Source organism: Grampus griseus, assembly GCF_964374135.1.
Source record: "Grampus griseus genome assembly, chromosome: 10".
NCBI classification, from domain to species: Eukaryota; Metazoa; Chordata; class Mammalia; order Artiodactyla; family Delphinidae; genus Grampus; species Grampus griseus.
Genome location: NC_139004.1, coordinates 30743256 through 30761072, shown reverse-complemented (window position 1 = coordinate 30761072; position 17817 = coordinate 30743256). Strand labels below are relative to the sequence as shown.

Here is a 17817-nt window from a genome sequence, read left to right as displayed (position 1 = left end):
TGTCTTTGACAGTCTTTGTCACACTCCTGCACTGCATGACAGTCGAACCTGTCCAGAGGGTGGGATGGGGAAACAATTCAAGGCTTCCTTTTGCTACCTATTCCATTGTCCCTCTCGGTTTGTACGTCCACTTGCCTAATTTGAGTATATTACACTGTAAACCAGCAGTCTTGGGTCTGCCTGGCCAGCTCAGGGTAAGGAGGTAAACGTCCTCCAGCAAGCGTGGACACTCTTCGCAGCTAGTGGTGTGGGAAGAGGGAGATTTGTTTGCTGAGGGACCCTGTGGGCAGCCGCCCAGAGGAGCAGTGTAGAAATGCATACCCCTGAGGGGTCCTCTGCTCAGGATGGGATCTAAGGGGTAGCGGGTGGGTGGGGTGTGATCTGAGGAATTCACCTATTTCCCCTCCCCAGTGGGAGGCCCCTCGGGGATCAAATAAGAGCTGTCAGAGGTATTTGCATGCCAGCCTCCGGATAATTTGCTTACGGTTCCCATGCAATACTCCTCCCTCCCACCCTCCTCCAGCGAGTCCTGGGCTCTCGGTTCAAAGCGGGAAAGTGAGGAGTACAGGCTCCTTTCAGGACCCTCACCCCGTTAGCATACCCCTCAGAAGGTTGGCCTGGGGCAAGAACCGAGACCAGAGCTGTGGGCCCCCAAGCCGGCCCAGCGGGCTTTTCCGCCAGACCCCCGCCTCCCCACACCCCGGCACCATCTGCTTCCTCCCGGAGTCCTGAAAAGCCAGTGCACGTGCTCGACCCCTTCGGGAAGGTGGCCCGGGGGAGGGGCGGGGTGAAGGGGATTCGAACCCCTGGTCCCCTCCAGGGTCACGGGCGCCTTTATTTATTTCGCCCGCTCCGGGCCTCCCCTCCCGCCGGCCTTCCGGAGCGCTCCTCACTCCCGAGCGGCGCCGGCGGGACCGAGCCAGCCGCGAGGCGCGGAGCTGGCGCCGGGATCGCCCGTTGCAGCCCCTTTGCCGCCCGGCGGTATAGACGCGGCGCGGACTGCGGTTCCCGGCCACGACGACGGCCCCAGTCCCGAAGTGAGGAGGCCAAATGGAGGCCTGTGAATTTCCGTCCGCGCTCCCGGACTCCGGATGAGCCCTCCGCAGTCCCTGCAGGTGCGCTGGGAGCAGAGGCGGGGCCGCGGCGAGGGGGCGGGGTCTGCGCGTGTTGGGGGGGGGAAATCAACGGAGTCTGCAACTGCGGTTTGTGGCGGAGGAGATCATTTTCCCAGACTTTGGAGGCCGTGGTGAGATGACTACCCTACCCTAACCACGTTCAGTTGTCTCCAAGGTCGGAGACTTTCCCAGAGCAGAGGATAGGGGCAGAGGTCTGAGAAATGAAGCTGGAAAACCAAGCCCAGTCTTCCTGAACCCTGATCCCCGTACACACCCACAAGAAAGGTGAGGGACTTGAGGGTGTCCGACCCTGAGAGGGCCGGATTCTGGCTTTAGTTTAGTTGATGTTTTGTTCATCATGGATTTTTTTCTCTTTTTTTTTGTATTAACTTTGATTTAAAAAAATATTGCCTTTAAACATTATTTATCTGGATTCTGGAATACTTGGGCGCCCCCTTAAATATTGCAACTCAGGCAAGTTGCCTCTCTGGCCTCTCCCTAGTCCCAGCCTGCCAGAGGGCCACAGAGATAGAGTCGCAAACAGGACTAAGAACATAACAGTCACGAGACGAGTTGGTGACAAACTGCGGAGCCAAGCAAATCCACTTCCAGCAAACACAGATGGAGGCAGGGCTGGGGAAGGATAGGACTGGTTGTGTGAGGTGATGAGGAAGGCTTGGGGCCTGGAAGGGGGAGGAGGGAATCAGGGCAAGCCACAGGCTCAAATAGGTGGGGGATCCGGTGGGGGTGGGGTGCAGCTGGATCAGCCCTTCACACCCTACCCCTGTACCCGGGACCTGAGGGAGCCAAAAGATTGGGCAGAGGGTGACAAGGACTGGCTGGGCCTGGAGGGCACAGGCCACTGTGAGTCGGGCTCCGAGGCTGTCCAGCAGAGGGCCCTGGCACCCAGCAACCATCTCTGCGTAGGGAGGTGGCTCTGGAGGGGTGTGGGTGCTGGCTGGGGGCCCAGGCAGGGAGAGTGCCAGACAGGCTTCTGTCCAACAATAACAGCCCTGGCTGTTGCCATCTAGTGAGCAGGCTGAGCTTCAGCGGGGGTGGGGAGGGAAACCAGCCTTCCGCTGTCTGGCCTGTGACCCTCACCACTTCCCTCCAGTTTCTTTCCACTTCCAGCCCCCTTTGCACACAGCTGCAGCCAATGGCCACCAGCCTGGGGGATCCATTTGACCACGAAGGCCTGCCACCTCCACAGACTTAGAGACGGGAAGTGAGGATGGGGAGAGAGACAGGGGCGGAGCAAAAGGGGAGAAGAGGGCCAGGAGAGGAAGAGAGAGGCTGGACAAACACAGGGTAGGAATGGGGGGAGGGAGAGCCAGACATGAAGCTGCCCTCAAGGCATGGGGCAGTGCCTAGAAAAATACCACTCATACCCCTCTTCCTGCCCTCTGTTTGGTTAAGACCAGGAGATGTTGGTATGTCATGTCTCTGTGGGTCCCTGAGCCAGTAGGCTGGGAACAGCCCTTCTGAGTATCTTGGGGTGCATCCACGGATCAATCCTAAGTAGAAAAACTACCCTTCCCGTCAGAGCCCAGTCTGTTCTCTGCAGAGAAGGCGTGACTCTGCCTTATCCCTACGATGTTAGTACTGCTAATTGTTAATTAGTGCCTATGGCTTCTCCAGGGTACAGGCCTCTTGGGTAACTGGGGCAAGGGTGTGGGGGGTGAATTGGATTTTCTGTCCTCAGCATCTCTCTAGCCTTTGGATTGTTCTCCTATAGTGAGGGCTGCTGTAGGGGCAGTGATCCCCCCATCCCCTAGATTTACTGACCAACGAAAAAGGAGGGAATCCTTCCCCCTCCCTTGGAGGTACAAGAAGGACTGATCATTCCTCAGCATGCCCACCCCCTTCCTCCTCAGCCAGGGAGGACATGGGGCTCCGCAAGGCTTCCACCTCTGAGTATCAGGACCATAGGATTCACTCAGGCTATAAAGCTGTTACGGGCTTTTTCTCTTCCCGTTGCCAGCTGTGCCTCAGCTTTTCCAATGTTCTGGATTTAGAAAGGGTGAATCATGAGAGGGCTACAGGGCTGTGGCTCCCCCCACCACGCCACACACATCGCTAAGTCAACGTTGTCGGTGAGCGGATCTGTGTGGGAAAACCCAGGTCACACATCATGCTGATTCCGTCGGAGGGATCCCCGGCGTGGGGTCTGGGGAGAGGAAAGGAAAGTCTGACTCGAAGAAAGTGGCACTGAAAAGGGAAGGGGACGCTGGAAAGGAAAAAGGTGCAGTGTGAAAGAGATGGTGTGGGAGGGGGCTTGGGGAGCCATAACAGAACGTCTGAGATGGTGTAGGGGCGATGCGGGGGCCGTCCGGATCTGTCTGAGCGGGTTTGTCGCTGGGAGTGTCTCGAGACAGCTGTGTAGGAGTTTGTGTAACCCCAGCGCGGAGACCGGGGGTACCCAGTGTGCTGCTATACCCTCCAGCCCCACGTGCTCCGTGATGGGGCAGGGTTTGGCGTGGCAGCGCCCCCAGAGGTCCTATCTACAGAAATAGTGCAAGGTGTAGGCCAGGCGGCGGAGGGTCTCGAGTCGGGGGTCCCTCTGAGCCGGCAGCCGGCGTGCGGGGGGCGGGGGCGGGAGCGGGGGCGGGGGCGGGGCCTCGGCGGACGCCGGAGAGCGGGCGCGGGCCGGGGCGGGGCGAACGGAGGGCGGGTTTGAATGTGCTCAGGCGGGCGCGGGAAGTGGCAGGGAAAGCGCGCAAACCTCCACGCGGGAGGACTCCTTCCCAGCAGGTGCTACCCGGGGACTGGGGGCCGGGGGTCGCCGGGGTGGAAGGCGCCGCTTGCCGCCTGCCACGAGAGCAGGGAGGCCGGGCCTGGCAGCTGAGCGGCCGGGGGAGGGGACGCGGGGTGGGCCCCACCTGAGCCTCACCCCGCCCCCGCGCTGAGCGTGCGGAGCCGCGCAGCACGTGGCGCGCCGAGGCACGGGCGCAGGGGCACCTTGTGGGGACCCGGACCCGAGCGGGCGTGGACGACTTGGCTCCCGGGCCTGAAACCGGTTGTCGCGGAGCTGACCTCTGCAAGGGGCGGGCGAGTTGAAGGTTAATCTCGATCAATTCTTGTCGTTGGTACTGGGGAGGGGCCGCGCCGTTAACTGCGTTGGGTTCAGGGAATGGGAGTGGAGGAGCTGTCTCTTTAACCACCGCCTTCTATTGGCCGAACTCGTGTACCTGGCCTCCCTTCCTGGGCGCGTCCTCATTTATTCCCGGAGAGAGGACCCTTGCTTCACTCAGAGAAAGAACAAAGACATACCCCAGATTTTCTTCCCAGGGGAGAGCTGTGGTGGAGGAGGGCTGGTCCCACCCCTGCCCCTCACCCCTCTTGGGGCCGTCCCTTTGCCCATTCCTCTCAATCACCTCCAGACCTTCCTGCCTTGTCCTCCTGCCAGTGTACGCTCTCCTTGCCAGGATGTGTGTGTAATGGGGTGGGGGAGTGCCTTACAGCTGACACTTAGTTCAGGCTGGAGGTGACCTCGACCCTTACCTTATTTTTAATCCCTTACTTGGAGTAGAGTTACCCTGTCTCCCAGTATAAGAGGCTGGCTGGGAAACAGCCTTTATACCTTCCTCCCCACCCAGGAAGGAGCCTAGAGTAAGCTGCACATTGAGTTTGAATTCCAGCTCACCCATTCACTAGCTCTGTTATCTTTGGCAAATGACTCAACCTCTGTGAACTTCAGCTGTCCTCGTCTGTTCTCGTGGAGACAGTCTTGTACTAGCTTGTGGTGGTTGCAAGGGCAGCCGAGGGCAGGAGAAGGTATCTGCAGGTGGTGGCCCCATGTGGGATCCAAGGAGGTGGTGAATTTGATGCCACCACACGGGTGTCTCTGGAAGCTGGGGTCATGAGAGGTGTTTGGGGCCTGGGGTTGGGGAGGTGCTCAGTTTGGTGGCTGCTGTCAAGGCCTCATCTCGGCAGGCCAAGGCATGGCTGAGGAGCACCAGATGCTCTGAGCTGGTCTCAAATCCCCAATTGCTGCCGGGCAAAGGCAGACAAAAACAAAATACCTGGGCTGGTGGGCTGAACGTCAGGATGTGGGCAGGGGCAGCGGGCTGCCCCTGGAGTTGAATTGTGCCCAGGACTGGGGTGAGGACAGTTGAGAACAGAGAGCAGGGGTGTAGCAGAAAGAAATACTCCTCTGAGCCTAGAGAGATTTTACTGAGGAAGGGGAGATACTCTATTCTCCGCACCCCCCCCCCATCTCCCGCCTGCGCGTTGAAGCTGCACGTGCTCTTTACTGCCAGGAATCTTGCCTGTGGAGGGTGAGGATGGAGCACAGGTTAGGGTGAGGTGAGAAGCTGGGGATTCCCCTCACTTCCTCTGCCCACACCCCAGTGTAGAGCCCTCTCGTCCCCATCCTTCTGGAAAATGTATAAACTGTCATTCACCACTGTCCCAAGTGCCTAGAACAGTGCCTGGCTGGCATGCAGAGGTCTTCGGTAAATATTTGTGAAAAGGAAGAGCGCCTCCATCTGGAGCTATGTGGGTCTGCCCCTCCCCTCCTTGTCCTATGGCCCAGATGTGGGCTGTGGGGCTGAGGAAGGCCTTGGAGAGGCTGGAGTTTACCCAGGGAGGGGTTGAGAGGAATTATTGGGGGGGGGGTAGAAAGGCCCATCGCGGTCCTTTCTTGGGGTCCCCAGGGCTGTGGTCTCAGGCTGGGGCCTGGAGCACTGGCTGCACCTGTGAGTTGACCCACCCCCTCAGCTCCCTGCCGAGACTGCTGGCTGTCTTATCTCCCAAGCTACAGGGCTGGGTTTTATCTCCCTGGTTGTGTTTGTGGGGAGGCTTCTCAGAATGGGGCTGCTCCCTCCCACAGTGAGGCCTGGGGGGTTCTCTCCTGATATGCCCTGTGCCGCCACGTTCATTCTAGACCCTTACTCTGGAGGAGCCCATGGACAAGGCCTGCTGCCTGAGCCTGAGCTAGGACCACCTCCCACAGACCACCCGGGCCCCCTCTGCCCCCACCCTTCTGCTGGCAAGTCTGGGCAAGTCTGAGTGCTGGTCCTGGTGGGCAAGGAAGCCAGTCCTCGCCCAGAACGGTAGAGCTGGCTCCAGAGCTAGGCCCACACGTTGGGGACACACCAGCACACGCCTGCCTGGCTTTCTATGCCATCCGAGGGAAAGCTGTTTCCTCTGCTGGTGCCAGGGAGCCTCTCCCTGCCTGAGCAGGGAAGGGATACTGAGGGAGGAGGCTGGATGCCTGGGGACTAGGCAGCCTCTGTTCCCATCCCTCCAGTCTTCCCTCCAACTTTGTTCTCAGAAAGGGGAAGAGGACATGGGAGTGAGTCAGAGAGGAATCCGGGGGGGATGGGATGACCCTGTGGCCAGGACTGGGGGTCAGGGGAGAGGCTGGGTCCCCACACACATCCTGAAGTATGTTCCTGGAAGACTGGCCAGGAACCAGGGAGCCTCTGGGCAGTGGCTGGAAAGGATGGTTAGGGTGCCACCAGCAGAGAGGCTGGAGTCTGGGGTGCCCCCAGGAGGGGACAGGCTCTCCAAATCCCACCCTAACCATGAGCCCAGGGGCTCCCTGGGAGTGCAGAGAGGTCAGACTTGCAGAGAGAGCTGGGGAGGGAGGCCTCGCTGGTTTGGCCTCGGTCGTCACCCCTGAGGCTGCTGCTTCTGCGGATCTGTTTGTTTTGTGTCCTCCCTCTTCCCTCCCCCTATCCTCTCGCTCTTGTCTCCTTTCTGTTTCCCTCCTTCTGTCCCCACTTCATTGTCATCACTGTCCCTGACCCCTCCCGCTGTCTCCCCTGCGTTTAGCTGTTCTTCTCTCCCTCTCAACCATACCTCCTCCTTCCCTCCTGCGCTCCACCCTCCTGTTTCCCTGCTTACAAACTGCTTCAACTGCTGGATAAAAATAGCGGTGGCAGTGGCCAGGCCAGGCCGGGAGCCAGGTAGAGCCTGAGCAGGCAGGGGGGCCCAGCGGGCCAGGCCCAAGGGGTCAGAGGGAGCAGTCCTGAGAGGCAGGGCCGGGAGTGGGGCTTTCCGGACTCTTCAGCCTGCCCGTTCTGTCTGCCCTGCCCTCCTCACCCCCCAACCAAGAGTCTGAAGAGGCCTGTGGGGAAGCAGGGCCGAGACAGGACCTCACACTGCTTCTGCCCCCAGCAAGCACCGAGGGAGGAGGCTACCAGCCAGGCATAACCAAGAACACCGTCACCATGACAACCAGTCACCAGCCTCAGGACAGGTACTGGGGGACCTGGGCTGTGAATCCAGGGGAGTGGAAAGGGGTCTCCAGGAGGCTGGATGCCATATGCCTTGGAATTTGGGGTTGCCACCACTGGCGGGCCTTCCGGCTATGAGGTAGCTGAGTCGGGTCTGCATCAGGGGTGGGGGCCCTTCGTGCTGTGGCTGGGTGCTGATGGGGGCAGCAGCCCCTCCCTGGCCTGTCAGAGTTTCCAGTGCTCAGCAGCTTCCAGCTCCTGCCAGCACCGTGGGGAGACATCTGGCAGCACCCCTCGTTTCTGAGCTGGCCTCTGCCTCACCCTGATCCTCACTCTGACCTCCCTTTCACTTCCCCACCTCCGGAGCCGAGGAGTTCCCTCCAGTTAGACCTGCATCCATGATCACGCATGTGTGTTTTGGGGGAAGAGGTTGTAGCTGGATGCAAGTTCTCCCAGGAGTCTAGGCCCCCAAAAAGTTGATGAAGCCGTGCCTGGGGCCCAAAACAGCCTTCCACCCGGGCCCCCCAATCCCATCACCGCTCCCCTGCCCATCCTGTCCCCCTGTGCCAAAGGCCATGGAACTAGGCCACTTCTAGCTGTGGGACCTTGGGCACTTAGCTTTATGTCTCTGAAACCATCTCCCACCTGTAAAAGAGACGTGAGGTTTACTTGGGTGGGAGGGAATTTAAGGACACATAGTAAGTACAGGCCCCAAGCTGTTTGGTTGATTCCCTCCGCAGTGTCTTTTGTTCCCAGGCTGCCTGCCGCCCTATCCCAGCACCCCCATCTGGTGGCAGCTCTCTGAACCCCTTCCCCTTCTCCACTGGCCTTGTGGCACTCACCCAGCCCCACTCTGGCCCTCTGTCCTCTGGGACCTTGGCTGGGAATGCTCCCTTCCTTTGGGCCTCTCGATCAAGGCCTCACCTCTCTTCCTCAAGGTGGGGAATATATGAGGGAGTTGGGGGGGCTGAACTTGTCAGGGCTCAGACCTGCCCACTTGGGGTGCCTACCCAGGCCTCCAGCTGGTGCGGCCAGGCCCTGCGCTCTGGCTAGACCTGTCTGCTCGTTGCCTTGGGCTTGTCCCTGCCAGCTCTGTGAAGAAAGCGGGTGTGGGCTCTGGGGAAAGTATGGCAGACACAGGTGGAGACCACAGTGGGAGCGCCCAGGGCTGTCTGGGGAAAGCTGTCCCGTCGCAAACAGGCCCTGAGGGGTGGGGCTTGGGGCAGTGACCTGGCCTAGGCTGGGTGGTGCTTATTTACCCTTGGGGGCCCAGATGATGTCCAGTGGCCTGGTCCCTCCTGGCCTCTCCTACGTGGTGCAAACTACAAAGCTGGTCCTGTCTAGGCCAGGAAAAAACAGCTCCCTCACTTCCCAGATGTCCCAAGGCTCCCTGCCTGCCTGCCCTCCTAGATCCAGAATGGTCTGGGAGTTTCCTGACCTCAGAATCCTCTTTGGAGAGCCACGCAGCCCTGCCCTGACAGTGTAATCACTTCCAGCCTGCCTGGCGGGGGTGGAAGAATTGTGTTTGCTTTCTCACTCACCCTCCCACCCCTAGCCTTTAGCAGGATTTCCAAAACCACCTCCGGATGTGTGGGTCACACTGGTTCCCAAGCCTGCAGCGTCCCCTGAGTCTTTGGGGCTGAGAATGGTCCTTTGGGCCATGCCCTTCGGTCCTATGTCCCTGGTCCCCTTCCCTCTCGGGACTCATCTGTGCCCTCTCCCCCATCCCAGGCCACCTCTCGCTCCACATACATACACAAATAGGAGGACGCATGCCCTGTGCCCTGGGACAGCTGGAGAGATGGAAGGGGAGGGGGCTGCCCCAGGTTTGATTTGGGAAGGAGGGTGGGATGATGAGTCACCTGGCCTCACTTTCCTCTCCCATCCCCAGGTACAAAGCCGTCTGGCTTATCTTCTTCATGCTGGGTCTGGGGACGCTGCTGCCCTGGAATTTTTTCATGACAGCCACTGCGGTGAGATGTGGGGGATGGGCTCCCAGGGGCATGTCCACTGGGCACGTAGGGCCTGGATCTGTGCTGTGGGCACGGGGAGAGAGGTTCTAACACTCCTCTGTGCAACCCTCACAGTATTTCACAAACCGCCTGGACATGTCCCAGAACGCGTCCTTGGTCCCTGCTGAACCGAGCAAGGACGTCCAGGCTTCGGCCGGCCCCTCAGCACCCTTGCCAGAGCGCAACTATCTCAGCGCCATCTTCAACAACGTCATGACCTTATGTGCCATGCTGCCCCTACTGCTGTTCACCTGCCTCAACTCCTTCCTGCATCAGAGGTGAGTGCCCGGGCCCCCACCCTGACCGCTCGCTGCCTCGTGCCCTCCCTGGGCTGAGCCCCTGGCTTTACCACCCGTCTCTGCCGTCGTGGCCTCTCTGGCAGGATCCCCCAGGCTGTGCGGATCCTGGGCAGCCTGGTGGCCATCCTGTTGGTGTTCCTGATCACTGCCATCCTGGTGAAGGTGCCCATGGATGCTCTGCCCTTCTTTGTCGTCACCATGATGAAGATCATGCTCATTAATTGTAAGCCGGGCTGGGTGGGGACCTGGGGCAGATATCTTCCCACATACCTGCCCCTTTCTTTCACACCCACAGTTGGCCAGAGAGAAGTCTCTTCCTCCCTCTGGGTGGTCAGGATTCAGAAGCCTGAGCGGGCATGGACCAGGTGTGGGAGAGGAGGCCCTGGGAGTGGGGAGAGAAGGGCCGCTCAGCGTCAAGACTTACTGGGAGTAAAGCAGGAATTGCAGGGGCCCCGGCCACCCACCCGGCTCCTCCCTCCCCTGCTGATGCCCACCCTGTTCCCCAGCGTTCGGTGCCATCCTGCAGGGCAGCCTGTTTGGCCTGGCCGGCCTCCTGCCCGCCAGCTACACAGCCCCCATCATGAGTGGTCAGGGCCTGGCAGGCTTCTTTGCCTCTGTGGCCATGATCTGCGCCATCGCCAGTAAGTCTTGCCATCTGTCTGCCTGTCGCCCTGGTTGTTGTTGTGGGGAGAAGGGAGGGGGCCTGTCTCTGATCGCTGACACCCTCCACCCCAGGTGGCTCGGAGCTGTCGGAAAGTGCCTTTGGCTATTTTATCACAGCCTGTGGGGTTATCATTTTGACGATCGCCTGTTATCTGGGCCTGCCGAGGCTGGTGAGCTCTTGGAGAACACTGGGTTTGGGGTCTAGGGCGGGTCCAGGACTCCAGATCAAGGGTGTTATGGGTGTGAAACCTGGGGGAGGTGGGGATTCTGGAGATCCGCTTCTGAATCCACCTTCCTGGTCTTCCTCACTTGATAGGAATTCTACCGCTATTACCAGCAACTCAAGCTCGAAGGGCCCGGGGAGCAGGAGACCAAGCTGGACCTCATTAGCAAAGGTCTGAAGAGACTGAGGAAGCTGGGGTGGAGGACAGTCTGCCCAGCAGGGAGGCAGCATGAGCTGAGGGCAAGAATGAGCGTGCTGCAGTGATGCCAGAGGCGAGAGGGATCAGGGATGGGGTGAGGGGTCACAGTAGTAAATAGGGGCTGGGATAGAGAAGCTGGGGGGAGATCCTGGGTGGCCTTGAACGCCTGAGGACATTGGGAAGCAATTTCAGATTCTCGGACAGGGCGTAACCTGACCTGAGGCTCCTGGGAGAGGTCAGGGGACTTGCACAGTGGGAGTTCGAAGGCCGTCTGGGCTAAGTGTCAGGGCGCGGCTGTGCACTGGTTAAGGGAATGTCCACCCTCAGCTGACCCCAGCCCTTTCGGGGATTGTGTCATCTGTTGCTCTGTCCTTCCCACAACTTGAAGATCCTTCCACCACCTGTCACCCCCCAGGAGAGAAGTCAAAAGCAGGCCAAGAGGAGGCCGGAGTTTCAGCCCCCAACTCTCAGCCCGCCGACGGAAGCCACTCTGTCTGCGCCATCCTCAAAAACGTATGTGGGGCTTGGGCATCCTGCCTTCTACCCCTCACCCTCTTTCTCTCCTTTTGTTCCTTTCCCCACCCCACCCTCCCCCTTCCCGGCACTGCCCATCCTCTCCCTTTCTTTTTTTTTTTTTTTAATTTATTAATTATTTATTTATTTTGGCTGCTCCAGGTCTTAGTTGCGGCACATGGGATCTTTGTTGCATCATGCAGGCTTCTTAGTTGCATCATGCATGCGGGATCTAGTTCCCCGACCAGGGATGGAACCCGGGCCCCCTGCATTGGGAGCGCGGAGTCTTACACACTGGACCACCTGGGAAGACCCCATCCCCTCCCTTTCTGACTGGAGACTGGCCACTTTCCTGGATTCTCGTGTGTGTGTGTGTGTGTGTGTGTGTGTGTGTGTGTCTGTGTGTCTGTGTGTGTGTGTGTGTGTGTGTGTCTGTGTGTCTGTGTGTCTGTGTGTGTGTTGGGGAATCTTGGTTCTTTCATGACGCACAACCGCCATGAAGACACAGACCTGAGTCCCTTTCCTCCAGATCTTAGTCCCGGCTCTCTCCGTCTGCTTCGTCTTCACCATCACTATTGGGATGTTTCCTGCCGTGGCTGCCGAGGTCAAGTCCAGCATTGCGGGCACCAGCGCCTGGAGTGAGGACCCTATGGGTTCCCAGGATGGGGAAGGACAGGGACTCCAGCAGGGCTAGGACTCCAGGGAAGGGGAGCTTGGACTGCTGTCTCCCCAGCCAGGCTCTCCTGGTCCATTTGCCCTTCCCTGGGCTGGAAGCATCTTCTCCATTTTATAGCTGGGAAAACTGAGTCCCAGTGAGGGTCAGGGTTGTAGAGTCTGCCTCTCTTGGACCTGCTAACCGTTCCCTAATCTACTCTTTCTCTTCCAGGAGACTACTTCATTCCTGTGTCCTGTTTCCTGACTTTCAATATCTTTGACTGGCTGGGCCGGAGCCTCACAGCCTTCACCATGTGGGTAAGTGAAGGAAGGGGGCACCAAGACCCTGTGAGAGGGGAGAGTCCAGCTTGAGACCCAGAGGGGGAACCAAGAAAGTATGGTGGAAAGGCGACCATGCTTTTTTAAAAACCAAGACACAATCTACGTACAGTAAGGCGTACAAGTTGTAGGTGTACAGTTTAATGACTGTATATACACACACAAGCAAACATACACACCCCCCTGATAAGCACCACCCAGGTCAAGATATAGAACATGGCCAGCACTCTAGAAGGCTCTGTCATGCCCCCTCCCAGGCAGTACCCCTGAAGGGTAACTAGGCTTTGAGATTTCAGTTCAGATCCTGAGGGACCCCAAATGGAGCCCTGGGGGCCTTGGTTGGGGGCCTGGGTGTGCCCTGGGGGCTGGCGCAGCCTGACTGAGACACTGCCTGGTCTCCGCAGCCTGGGAAGGACAGCCGCTGGCTGCCGATCCTGGTGCTGGCCCGGCTGGCCTTCGTGCCTCTGCTGCTGCTGTGTAACGTCCATCCCCGCCACAACCTGGCCGTGGTCTTTGAGCACGATGCCTGGTTCATCTTCTTCATGGCTGCCTTCGCCTTCTCCAACGGCTATCTCGCCAGTCTCTGCATGTGCTTTGGGCCCAAGTGAGTGGGGAGTGTGGTGGTCTCAGGAGGGGGCTGGTGCTCCAATGGGGGACACTCAGTAGAGGGAGAGAGGGCAAAAGAAGATTCCTGATCCTGGAGCTCAGGGTTTCCAGGCTGAGAGAGGAGCCCGCTGGCCCTAGGGTCCCAGGCAGTGGTGGGTAGGAGAGGGGTCGGGTGAGGGAGGGGCTCCCAGGGAAAGGTAGAGACAGCCCCAGTACACATCCCCCCAAGAGGGGAAGTACGACAGGTGGGTAAGCAGAATTAGATGCTCTGGGTGGAGCTGGGGTAGGGGCCATCCTAAGGTAGGCTCGCCCTCCCTCCTTTAGGAAAGTGAAGCCAGCCGAGGCAGAGACGGCCGGAGCCATCATGGCCTTCTTTTTGTCTCTGGGCCTGGCGCTGGGGGCTGTCTTCTCCTTCCTGTTCCGGGCAATCGTGTGACCGAGGATGGACGGAAGGATGGCACCGGCCGCCTGCTCCTGCCCTCCTTCTCCTTCAGGGATGGGCAGGGGTCCTCTGGAGGTTTTCTTTCCTAGCCGACTTCTGCTGTCTCACGGCCTGTGCTGGGCCCAGCATCCAGGCCTGGAGGAGAGAGCCTCTGAGGATGGACGGTGGGGACACTGTGGGCCTGAGAGTCAGAGTTGAGGGAGGGGACACGGCCTCTGTGTCTGCTCATGTGCTCCCCCCACCCGCCCCCGCACTTGGCTCTGATCAATCCCTGCCTGGCAGAGCGGCAGAGGCTCCTAGTCTCAGTGTGTGTCATGTGTCTACCTGTTTGCCTGTACCAGGGGTGGCTAGGGGTCAGGACTGCTTGTTCTGAAGTCTTATCTGATACTTCTGCCCCCTTCTCCCCATGTGCCTCTTCCCTCCACCTCCCCATGTTCTTGCCCATCATGAACCCTGTACAGTCGCCATTTTACTGACTTTTTTTTTTACACTCAAACCAGGTGCCTTCAAAGGCTCTCTGATTAAATAAACTCTTTTTTTTTTTTTTTTTTTTCCCTCTCCATGGCTCCCTGTGTGCTCCAGCCATGGCTTCATGCCCTGGAGAGTCTGGGGGGATGAGCCTGACCCAGATGGGCCTTGGCCAGCACTGGGCCGGGGTCCAAGACAGGGGGGTGAGGGTGGGTCTTGGTCCTCTTAGTTTCAGAGTGACTACAGTACCTCCTGCTGGGGCCGCAGAGGAGGGACAGGGCTGGAGCCAGGACACCCAGACTGTTGGCCGAGACAGAGGAAGGCCATTTTCCTTTGCCGGTTCATCCCTTGTTTCATAGGCCTGGGGGTGGAGACAGTGCCCCATCTTCCTTTTGTCTTCAGTGTCACCCCCTCTACTCTGTCCTCACCCCGCAGCCCGGGGACTGAGTTCTCTACAAATGACCAGCTCCACCACCCTGTCCCCCCAAGCTCCTGGCTGCGCTCCCACCTTCCCAGCAGGAAGAGGCTGCAGCCCAAAGGTTCTGCCCTGCCTGGCACTCGGCCCTGACACCGAAGTCAAGGCAGACTTCTTGGCGAACAAGGGGCCTGTGTGTCCTCAGGGAAGCTGGGCCCCCTTTCTCTTCCCAAACTTTGGCCAAGGGAGGTGTGCGGTGGCTCGGGACCATGAGAGGCATCGGTGGAGGGGGCCATACTGCTGGGTCCCCCTTCTCAAAAAGGACTCTTGCAGATAGGAAATGAAACCGGAGCTCTGGCCTCTGGGCTGCCACCGCCCCCACCCCCCACACCCTTGGCACTGCTGTCCGGGCTTTATTTCTGACAGTTTAATTGAAGGCGTCAGGCTTCATTAAGGGCTGTTAGCACATTTTTAAGGGCTTTTGATGAGCTCTGAAGTCCTAACAGGGGAGTTAAATATATCATCATAGGGGGAACTGGAGTCCACAGAAATACCCCAGGGTCCACGCCAAACCAGGGCACAGAATCTGAGGCTGGTGGAAAACAAGGTGTTCTTTCCTATCAGTTTCAAAAGCAGAGGGTGCCCTGAGTGTTCTCTCGTCCCTGCGGTGCCCTTTGCCCACGAGGCGGAGAGAAAACTGCACCCTTGCCCTGCTCCCTCTCACTCCATCTCAACTTCCGAGAGTCCTACTGGGTTCCTTCCTCAGCACCACAGCCCCTCAGGGACCCTGTGCTTCTTCCCTGGGTCGCTTCTTGCCTCCTGCCTGGCCTTTCAGGACTCCTGCCAGGTCTCCTGCAGCCCATCCCACACACGGCAGCAGAATAAGCTGAAAACGTATTTAGTCACAGGCGGGTCTCTCCCTGGGGCGCGCCAAACATTTCCTGATTACCACCACCAGCGACAGCCAGTTTCTACCATTGCTTCTCCCTCTGCACCTCAGAACTTTTGTAACTGTGACTATGCTCTTAACTCCAGTTACCAGACTGTCATGTTTTTCAGGTTTGGGTCTACATTCTCTGTTTTCACTCTTTAAGCTCCCAGACGTACTCGAAGATGTTTGCTTCCTTGCATCTGTTTGTCCAGCCTCACAGTCTTCACAGGCCAGATTCCAGCTGTGTGGTAGCACTCATTTCAATGCCTGTTCCCATGAGATAGAGATGGGTGTTAAGTAGGTTTCTCACAACTCCAGCAATGGCTTGAAGGACAAATTTAGATTACAGTCGCATCTTTCTGAACTGGAATTGATGAAGAAAGTGACTAGACTCTTCCAATTTTTTTTTCTAATGCAAATGCCAAAAAATATGAGTCTCACTCGTGTCACTCACGCCCTCAGTGTCCTCACCTGAGAATGTGGAGCTCTGAGGGGTTAGGAAAAGTAGCTCCTGCCAGGGCTTCCCTGGTGGCGCAGTGGTTGAGAGTCCACCTGCCGATGCAGGGGTCACGGGTTCGTGCCCCGGTCCGGGAAGATCCCACATGCCGCGGAGCGGCTGGGGCCGTGAGCCATGGCCGCTGAGCCTGTGCGTCCGGAGCCTGTGCTCCGCAACGGGAGAGGCCACAGCAGTGAGAGGCCGGCGTACCGCAAAAAAAAAAAAAAAAAAAAGTAGCTCCTGCCGACCCAACTGCAGTGATAGCCCCCGGCCACAGGGGGGCGCTCTGCAGACAACACCGCCTGTGGGAAGCAGGCCGCTCTGGGGCCTCACCGCTTTTCCCCTGTAAGGTGGGCAAGGGCTAAACTTGTGCTGGTCGTCACCTTCCTCCCGTGCGACATTTCTGCCCCATGTATTGGGCGGCTGTATTCCCTGGAGTGGCTGCCACTGCAACACAAATTTCCCTCTCGTTTAATCTTAATATGGTGAATTGTTGCAGCTTCAAACTTGAAAAGCTAAGAGCCCCAGTAAAATTAGCAGTCGTTCTTAAAAATAGAAGTGAAGCGTCGGGTATAACGGATGAATTGCAATATACCTGTGTTAGTATTCTTTGGGGTGAACATGGAAAGAGTATGGTGGGAGCAGGTGCTTGACAGGAAACCCCCAATTATTGGGAAAATTATCCTCAGGATGTTAAACTCTGATAGGGATTCAAAATGGATGTGAGCAGAGAAGTGCAGAGTCACCTTAAAGAGATAGCCCGGCTGTGGCCGGCAGGCCCCGCCTGAAACCCAAGTCCTGACACTGGAAGAGTGGCAGTCGGAGGGAGAGGGGCCAGGCTGGTTCTTGGGGCAGGTCGGCAGTGAGTGTGGAGATGGGCAAAGCCGGCGTTCCCCCTGCTCCGCCCCCCAACGCATCAGGGGCCTTTGTCGCAGCTTGGCTTCTCCAGCTCATCTCCGCCCGACCTGGCTTCCTGCACGGGTGCCCTCTGGGAGAACATGTGCTCACTAGAGCCCCTCACAGCTTCGGCGGTCCTGGTGCTACCTGCCAGTCAGCCCCTGACGTTCTGGCTCCAGACAGCCGGGCAAGTGCTAAATGAGTCAGCGGGACCCCACAAAGCAGGGGCTTCTGCTCATGACAGCTACCCCCTTCCATGCCTTCCTGCGGGTTGGGTGATGGTTCAGATTCAGAGCCTAGGATTCCATTTGGGGCCTGCCAAGTACCAGTTGTGTCACCTTGCACGAGCCACCTATATCCTCTGTGGCCCAGATCCCTTGTTCTTTAAACGGGGTAACATGTACGGCTTGCTAAGGAAATTAAGGGGGTCTGCGGCAAAGCCTGGGTGCAGGAGATGAGGACCCTAGAGACACGTGGTGCCAAGAGTCATTAGGATGACCTCAGCCTGGTGGGCTCGCTGCTCCCCCTGCATGCCGTTCAGCCCCCTCCCCCGCATCTTCAGCCCCCGAAGCTTCGAGAACCAGGCCTCATTTCCTTCACCCCAGCCAAGTGCGAACGGCCACAGCCTTCGGGCGGGACAGCCGAGAACCTCAGGACCGGGGCGCGAACGAGGGGAACCTGGGTTCTGCTCAGCCCCGCCCGCCGCTAGAGGGGGAAGTGACGTCACCCGTGACGCGCGGCCCCTGGCCGGAGCGCAGCCTCTATCCACGCAGCCCCTCTCATCTGACCCCTGGCAGATGGGGGTCCAGACTCTACTGACCCTTAAGTCCGGGTGACCTTGAGCCAGGCACTTTCCATCTCGGAGCCGCTTAATTGTAAAGCAGGGGTAATACTACTTGCCTTGCCTACCTCTCCCGGTTGTGAAACTCCACTGAGTTAATGAATAACGTTCACCTGTCGCTCCTCGTACATATACTGACTCCACTGATCTAATAATCCTATGGAGTGCTGACTATTGCCATGCCTGTTTTACTCCAGAAAACCGAGGCTGAAAAGTTTAAAGGATAGAAAAATATTTTGTAAACTGCAAAGCACCAGGTAAGTTTAAGTCTCTGTTTCTCTGTGTGTCTCAGTCCTCGTCTTTCTCCCTCTCCGTCTCCCTCCCTCCCTCCCACTGTCTCTCTCTCTCTCACACACACACACACACACACACACACCCCACACACACACCCCTCCCTCCCTCTCTCTCTCTCACACACACACTCCCTCCCTCCCTCTCTCTGTCACACACACACACACACACACACACACACACACACACACACACGACTTCCCAGGCAGTGAAGAGCATGGAAAGGTACAT

At 58.3% G+C, this 17817-nt stretch overlaps 1 protein-coding gene across 7 annotated transcripts; it reads left to right on the top strand.

Annotated features, from left to right (window-relative positions):
* The first annotated feature begins 1096 nt into the window (after window positions 1–1096).
* On the top strand, window positions 1097–13797 carry SLC29A1 (solute carrier family 29 member 1 (Augustine blood group)). 7 transcript variants are annotated; one of them, XM_082663712.1, is made up of 13 exons: window positions 1097–1115; window positions 7239–7320; window positions 9189–9270; window positions 9385–9587; window positions 9692–9831; window positions 10115–10249; window positions 10344–10441; window positions 10588–10666; window positions 11109–11206; window positions 11736–11844; window positions 12093–12178; window positions 12604–12803; window positions 13130–13797. In XM_082663712.1, exons 2-13 carry the CDS (start codon window positions 7292–7294, stop codon window positions 13239–13241), a joined length of 1371 nt encoding a protein of 456 aa, XP_082519838.1. In that variant the 5' UTR covers window positions 1097–1115; window positions 7239–7291; the 3' UTR covers window positions 13242–13797. The 7 variants fall into 7 exon arrangements, with proteins under 7 accessions (XP_082519838.1, XP_082519836.1, XP_082519837.1 ...); XM_082663710.1 differs by lacking the exon at window positions 1097–1115 and adding an exon at window positions 1280–1400; XM_082663711.1 differs by lacking the exon at window positions 1097–1115 and adding an exon at window positions 3340–3357.
* Window positions 13798–17817: the final 4020 nt, after the last annotated feature.